The sequence below is a fragment of the Rhamphochromis sp. 'chilingali' genome (genome assembly GCF_963969265.1).
Source record: "Rhamphochromis sp. 'chilingali' genome assembly, chromosome: 15".
Taxonomy (NCBI): Eukaryota; Metazoa; Chordata; class Actinopteri; order Cichliformes; family Cichlidae; genus Rhamphochromis; species Rhamphochromis sp. 'chilingali'.
Window position 1 is genome coordinate 18,098,560 of NC_137942.1, and position 7,798 is coordinate 18,106,357.

The window sequence follows — 7,798 nt, forward strand, 5'->3', positions numbered from 1 at the left end:
ACCACTTTGAAGTCGGACGTATTTGGAAACGTACAAAGAGGACATGCGCAGTAGGACCATAAACGAAGCCGTTGTTTGTTGGCTTTCAGTTAATATCAGTCAGGGCTTGCAACGTTTACAGTCCTTTTTTTCATATTAAAGCAGCTCAGCTAAACAATAAAGTTTGTCCTTGTCATCTTCCACTGTAGCCGCTGCTAGCTTTCTCCGTGCAGCATGTTTGCCTCCCAAACCTCGTCCTTCCAAGATTCAATCGACGTGGAGGAGAGAGATGACTTTGACAGCGAAGAAATAGCTGGATACAGCCAGAAGATTCAGCTGAACTGCTACTACACCATCTATCTTTATCAAGGCACAAGGTAACCGTGGCTATTTATCTGCTAGGTTTCTTCTTTGCAGAGCTTTGCTGCAACCATATGATACCTATGGTTCTGCTTCTTGCATCGATAACTCGAATTTAGGAGCATGTTTAAAATCTTAGGATTATTACTGTAGATAACCCTTATCCTCCTTTTATTTCTGAACACAGCCAGGAAAGATATCTCTGTGTAGTTTATGGTTTTATTTAGCTGTATTTGTCCCTTCTCATGCTATTATGCGGGTAAAGCCCACTTTATACATTAAACTCTAACCAGGTGATGAGTAAACTGTCGATTGTCTTAGATCTGAGGCTTCTGGGGAAAATGTGGCATGGAACCAGAGACGAGCAGACTCCACAACCAGTCAGGAAGACTTTAGGTAACGAAGGAGCCAGCGCCTACCTCCCACTTGCTTTGCCTGGTTTCTCTCTGGCTTTCTTTGTTGTGCATCAGTGTTTCCACGAGCTGCCACCGGCAATCCGATTAACATGGATTCAGTGCTGTTTTCATTCATGGTTTTTGTTCCAACTGGTCATCACTCTGCTTCTGAGTTACGTGGCCTTAAGGTGCCTCCTGATCTAAACAGTGGCTCCACTTTTATGTATCAACTACTGTTGGTAAAAAAAAACAACTAATAAAAATAACTTTGAATGTCTTTGTAGAGTGTGGAAAAGTTTAACAACTATGTGACTCAGTTGTGTGTTGTGTGCTGCATATTGTCATCAGCTTTCTCCATCTCCTCTCCATTGACTTCAGTGGCTTCCACAAACTTCTCATCCCTGCACTGGCTGTTTTTATCCGCACTGACTCTCTGCTTTGCCCACAGCCTCACACTAATTGACAGCAGCCTGCCATCAGAGGCAGAGCCAGAGCTGCGGACCTACATTTCAAGGAGGCTGAGCAAAGGAGCCCTGCTTGGAGGCATGGGCAACATTGCCACTGTGGAACTCAGGTAATAATTTTACATACAGCAGTGGTAAGCTTACACACACTCAATATGCTTTCTTTGAACTGTTCTTCTTCCGGTGTGGAATGATTGTACAGCTACATCTTTAAGAACTTTAAAAATAAAACAAGAACTGGGTGCACAAGCTTCAATTTATTTAAGATTTTCTCTAATCCACACAGAGTCCACAAGCTTCTGGCTTAACTTCAGCTGGATATTTGAGCACATGTTTTGAACCTCATCTCGTTTGTTAGACTTGTGCAGGTCATGATGTGGAAGCATATTATGTATTTATATCAAAGTGAATATAGCCCGTTTCATTTAACCATACTAATGAAAAGCTAAAGTTTAACTGGAAATATGGCTCAGCAGTGGAAATGTATACATTTATTAACACAACCATTCTGAATTTTTACTCGACAGTATTCCAGAGCAGGCCGTCGGCTGCTACTGCTGCCTCCTGGAGCAGGAACGGTCTCCCGAACAGCCGGATTCCGATGGAAATGGATATGTCATCTGCTTTATGGGAGGGTCTGAAAAAGGACTGAATTTATATCCTTTTGTATAAAATAAGCCAAAGTTCTAAGTAAATTGCTTTCCAGGACTATTATACGTGATCCTCCTTGCTGCTACGGAATGTGTTTCACTGCATTGTTGTGGTGCGTCCGTGTTACAGTTCAAATTCCTTGACTGCATACACATTCAGATTAGAGCTCGATAAGTACGTCCAAGGCCTGCACAGCAGCCTGCAAACCCCAGAGGTATGACAGTGCAATAACAGTGTAACTGTGTACCAATAATATGTTATAGTATTATCCGTGCAAGACTGACGTGTCCCACTTTGTTTGTGTTTAGCTGCAGAACCTTGAGACGGAGGTGCGCCCCTATCTGAGTCAGTGGTACGAGGAGTCTGTGATGCACATTCATCGAGTGGTGCAGCTGGTCCAGAGCAACATCAGCTTCCTGCTCCACGCTGTGAGTCATTTCTCACCACTACACTGTTTACTTATTGAAGTATGTCCAGTAAAGATAAGTGCTCACAAAGCAAACACTCATCTGATACAAGAGAATAAATAATTAAGATAAGAATGGAGGACTCAAGAATAACACTGCGAGTTGCTCTAGAGAGGAATTTTGTTTAATAGGTACAATACTCCATGAGACAAGTGTTGGAATAATATCAGAAGCTTGTGACATAACCCTGGTGAGGAAGACATTACATAACAGTTACCAAAAAGTGTTTCTAGAAACAAACCTCGGTCACAGGTGGTTTGGTTTGCTCTCATTTCAAGAATATTACATCATTTCTATCATCAAATCACCCCTCACTTGATCCTCAAGACAATTAATAGATTTATATAAAATGTGTGGGGCGCTAAAAAAACAAATTGAATTAAGCACAGGTTTCCATAACTACAGTGAGACTTGCCAGGGTTTCCACACATTCACTGTCTGTGATCAGTCTTTATCCTTTTTACACGTCTGAAAAGTATTGGAACTACATATACTCACTGACCACTTTATTCAGTACACCTCAGTAGTAGCAGGTTGGACCCCCTTTGCCCTTCATAGAAGAATAAATTCTTTATTGCTTAGATTCAACGAGGTGCTTGAAACCTCAGTTCATTTTGACATAATTACACCAAGGAGGAAGATGAGTGTTACTTTGGTTCTGGGTGAACTGGTTTTGAAATCATGGTTTAGCTGTCTGTTTCCAGCTTAATTCATTTCAACCTCTAAAACCTTGTGTGCACAGGCTCTGAGTCACACACATGTCGAGGTCATCAATTCAGACGAGAGGACGAAGGCTGACGTTTCCAGGTGAGTGAGGTGACGAAGTCCATGCTGATCCTCATGTATCAGGTCTGTCTTTCTTCCTGTTGTTCATGTTCAGCAGTTCAGTGTGAAGAAAAAAAGCATCCACTTTATGCTCTCAGGTTCATCAAAGCAGCCAGTTTGCAGGGACTTTCCCAGCAAGACACCACGACCGCTTCTCTGTGCAAGGCCATCTCAGAGGACGCACAGTCTGCCCTGATTATAGACTGCTCCACCAGCCCACCCACACTCACAAAAACTGGTAACTCACACACTGTGACATGTATGTAGTCTGTCTTTGTAATGTCTGAGAAACTAATAAAAATGTTTTGTCCCCTCAGTCAGTAACCGTTTCTGTGATGACTGGATTCAAGCATTTCTGAACGCTGCAGAGCGTTGCAATCCGTTCCTGCTCAGACAGATTCTGGAGAACTTTAAACTTAAGGTGGGAAAACACACACACACACAGACTGTAGTTGTTTTTTTTTTTCCATCCTCGCCTCTTCCCTTTTTGTAAAACCCACTACTTTGTCTCTCCCCCTGCAGGCCATCCAGGACATGAACAGCTTGAAGCGCTTTGTGCGGCAGGCAGAGATGAGTCACTACGCGCTATTTCGCTGCTGCCAGTTCCTGCAGGGCTGCGGAAACGGGGACGTGCTCCTGCAGAACGCCCGGGCCGAGCACAGCGACCTGCCCGAAGCCTGCAGCATCATCACGGTCCTGGAGGAGTTCCTCAGGGAACAATCCCAGGCCCAAGCGTGATCCCCGACCGACGTGCACTACCAGCAAACCTCACACTACAATCTAAAATATCAGATATCCTGAGAGAATCGCAGCTGTCGAGGCTGCTGCGTAATAAAATGTGTAAGTTATAAAACTGTTTTGGAGACTGGTGGTCAGACTTGGAATATACTGTACTGTAAAGCAGTAACAGATTTAGTAGCATCACTGTATTAACAATGACAACTATTAACGCCAGCTGTAATTCACAAATTATAACTTTCTAAGGACATTACCTCAGTGAAGATAAGTACAAATTGAAGAAAAACAGATTGTTTAAACTGCAGTTGTTGAGTGGGTAGTGCAGCTTATGTTGTGTATCACGATACTATGAACCAAATATTATTTCTGGTATTTTTGCTAACTGACAAAGATGACAACAGGGCGTAGCGTGTGGCTTATTTAATTCTATTCTTATCAGTTCATTAATATTTAGAATTTATTTTGATTGTGAGGGGAAAAAATTACTGCGACTGCACAAATCACTTTTTACGCATTGCTTGTTACATACGTGCGCCTTGTTTTTGCTTGTATTTCAACACAATATATGCACTACTAAATTATTTTAATGAGTAAGGATACTGTGTGTGTACCAACTGTATGTTTAGTCTTACTCTGGTAACGGAAAGAAAATTGTCGTATTTGTAATGTGTGAATATTTTTGTTTACATTCAGTATCACAGCCTTCATCAGCTCACAGGCACCACGTGATCGCTCGCTACATCACTAAACTGAGTGCGTGGCGTTTAAAGAGTTTCCCACAAAATAAATGAAATAAGAGATTAAAAATACAGATTTGACAACAAGCTCATAGTAGACTTTTACTTTCTTTCCTTCTTTTAAAGTGTTTTAGCATTAAGCTCAGATCATTCCCATTAAATCAAGTCCAAAGTGTGTAATACAGCAATATCAGTAAAGTATAATGGTGTATACTTTTAAACTGTGAACCAAGTTTGACATGTAAAATGAATTGTTTTTACTTTTGTGAAACATAGTGTGACTGACCCTGCAGTTCTTTGTGTGTACACATTTCTGTACAGCATGTTTTCTCTACCTATAAATATGTGTTTGTGGTTCTCTGGTCTTGTATAGAAGGAGTAAATAAATACCACAGTTGAACCTCTGCTGCGGTCGTATCTGTTGCCTAGTTTTAGACGAAACATTGAACAAAGATGAGGGATATTATTTACATTTGTATAAATAGTACTAGTATCCAATACTGCTACTTCTAGTAAAACAAATAAAATACAGAAATGAACAGTTCCCAAGGTTGACAGCGTGTGGAGCTGCTTGTGCTGATGTTCTGAAACCACAGCTCAAATCATCCACTTAGTTCCTTCCTTTGGCTGCAACCGATACAATGAAACTGTGTGCAAGTGCATTTCACAGAACTGATGCAGTTTTTACTGCCTGTCTGCCTTTACATACCAGCATCAAAACAAACTATTGCAGCACACGTTAAAAGTTCTCATTGTGTAGAGTCGGTTGGGGGGAAAAAATAAACCAGAGTAGAAGACGCGATTAGTTTCATTTAAAACTGAAACACAAAGATAAAGAGATGAAGCAGCGACGGTCTTCCAATCCAAAGCTGGTGAGTTTGCCGGCCTCCACCGATGCTCTGAAACTACACCTCATATATTCCAGTAGGTTCCTTCCTCTGGCTGATCGTCTGCAGATGCAAACAAACACTGTCAAATGAGTTTATGAAGAACTGGGTTATTTAATTGTTTAACCGGGTAAAGTCATAGAAGTTACCTATGGTGTGATCAGACATGGTTCTCAGGAGTGAGCTTGGCACGTCATAGACACTCTCTGCGAGGGTGTGAAATGGATAAAACATCAGCAAACAACAACAAATATTCAGACTTTTCACTTCTTTCCTCTACAAGCAAACCACAGTCTCACCATGACACTCAGCAGTCTGTCTGTAGGACGCAGGGACATCGTAAACGTCCTCTTCTGCCTCTGCTGAGCGGTTCGCCTTACACAACCCTGAAGATGTGACACACATTAGAGCCCCCTCTTGGACATCTGCATGCTCTTATTGTGAAAGCTTAACTATTTCAAGAAAGTTTTTGGTCATACTGTTTTTAATAGGCAAAACATCATAGTGTCCTTCTTGTCCGGCTTCTGCACTGCTCATCTGGCTGGACCACTGGGGATCGCTGGGACAGTCATCTGAGAACAGCAGCATTTAGCACCAGAAATAACAATTCAAGCTGTGATGGTGCAGAGAGACAGTCATGATCATTTTTACCGTTGCGATTCTGGTAGGCTTTCCCTGTGTTCTGATAAATGTCTTCCTCGCTGTCCTGCTCTATGGGCTGCCAGGTGTTTTGGGGCTGAGAGGTCTCCTTGGGTTGCCAGGTGTCTTTGGGTTGCCAGGTGTCTTTGGGCTGCCAGGTGTCTTTGGGTTGCAAGGTGTCTTTGGTGCGGGGGCAGATTTTATGGGGTTGTGCGTAGATGTAGTCGGAGGGAGGGGGCGCAGAGAGGGGCCGAATTGGAAGTTCCTCCATGACACTTTCGCGGTGTGAGCAGATGGGTGCCATGCTATGTAGTCTTTCTCGCTGCTCACACACATCAAGTCTGAGGAGCAGAAAAAGTGAAAGGTCAAAAAAAACAAAAGAAAGAAAATTTGCCGGGATATGATTGTAAATTCAGATCTTACTGTGCGTCCTCAGAGACGGAGGTCGTGGAGGCAGAGAGATGCATGGCCTGCCAGAGGTATCCCACCCACTCCTTCCTGAGGTCCTCCGTCTCTGCTGCCTGCACCACACACACGTGTCCAGTGGTTGAAGAGGGAAAAGGATTGAACTTACAATTGACAACATGCATATCAAAATTAGAAATATGACATTTCTAAAACGCAGTAATGACTCACCAACACTTTTTTCTTCCCATTTGTCATGGTTATTTCAAAAATAAAGCGCTTCCTGTCAGCTTTCTGGACCTCTCGCACTGACTGCACCTGACCCAGAGGACAGATGACACATTTAGGTAATCCAAACTCACGTACAGGCGCAACAGCTGCGGAAGTACCCCAGAAATCACAAACAGACTGGAAAATATGTGCTAGTGCATTTCAGAGAAGTGGTGCTCATTTAAAGAGAAAGGCTGCTCACAGCCTTAAATACAGCACTTTCCTTATTAAGAGAAGAGGTTAAAGCAGTCATGTGATGAGTAAAATGAAAGAATACATTTTATTTCACATTATTGTGACACAACTTGTGAGTGAAGCCATCAAATGAATGTAGTTCATCAGAGGCATCAATTAGTGAGGCACCACTGCTAGTGCTAACAAATAAAAAAAAACACTCAATAAAAATGCTTACGGTGGTTAATTTGGGCACTTACTGCCACATGTGCAAAATCAGCTTCCTGTATATAAACTGTAATATTCAGGGATATGAAGGACTTACTGTGTATATGTAGTAAAATCCTCTCAAGCTCGACTGCAAAGAGAAAAACGTCCAGTGTGAACATACAAAGCAGTGAGATCTTTACAAGAGGCATTTTCTATTTCTACCTGTAATGAAACCATAATTAAATGGGAATTACTAATTAAATAAAACAAAAACACTTACAGCACTTCCATTCTTCTTAGTGTAGAAGAACAAGGTTGTGTTTTGAAGCCTGAACCAGTATGTGACCCATCTCATTTTCTACAACCACAGCAGAGAGTGCCCAAAGTCACTTTCTAACAACAACCGTAACGTTCACAGTAACTCAAGGGCAAAAGGAGCTTTATAACTTACCACCGTGTCTTTTCTTTTTTGTAGAAAGCTCTCAAAAAGCAGCTCGGTCCCATCCACAGACATGTTAACCTTCAGATTACAATTTCACACTGTGGCTGCCAGTTCTTGCTACCTGTGTGCGTGTGGTGAGACTTCCTCATCGCTCG

At 42.2% G+C, this 7,798-nt stretch overlaps 2 protein-coding genes across 2 annotated transcripts; one reads left to right on the forward strand and one right to left on the reverse strand.

The window, feature by feature from the left end:
- The first annotated feature begins 39 nt into the window (after positions 1-39).
- Positions 40-5,019, forward strand: cUnh17orf75 (chromosome Un C17orf75 homolog). The gene is made up of 10 exons (XM_080904422.1): positions 40-356; positions 661-735; positions 1,183-1,308; positions 1,726-1,854; positions 2,003-2,063; positions 2,158-2,277; positions 3,059-3,123; positions 3,240-3,379; positions 3,459-3,562; positions 3,664-5,019. Exons 1-10 carry the CDS (start codon positions 214-216, stop codon positions 3,877-3,879), a joined length of 1,179 nt encoding a protein of 392 aa, XP_080760548.1. The 5' UTR covers positions 40-213; the 3' UTR covers positions 3,880-5,019.
- Positions 5,020-5,174: 155 nt separating this feature from the next.
- LOC308410800 (uncharacterized protein) lies at positions 5,175-7,788 on the reverse strand. Its single transcript, XM_080904423.1, has 10 exons — positions 7,653-7,788; positions 7,482-7,559; positions 7,317-7,349; positions 6,779-6,865; positions 6,566-6,663; positions 6,155-6,483; positions 5,983-6,075; positions 5,803-5,889; positions 5,653-5,709; positions 5,175-5,566 (listed from the first exon to the last, which is right to left on the reverse strand). The coding sequence occupies exons 1-10, from the start codon at positions 7,713-7,715 to the stop codon at positions 5,529-5,531; spliced, it is 963 nt and encodes a 320-aa protein (XP_080760549.1). The 5' UTR covers positions 7,716-7,788; the 3' UTR covers positions 5,175-5,528.
- Positions 7,789-7,798: the final 10 nt, after the last annotated feature.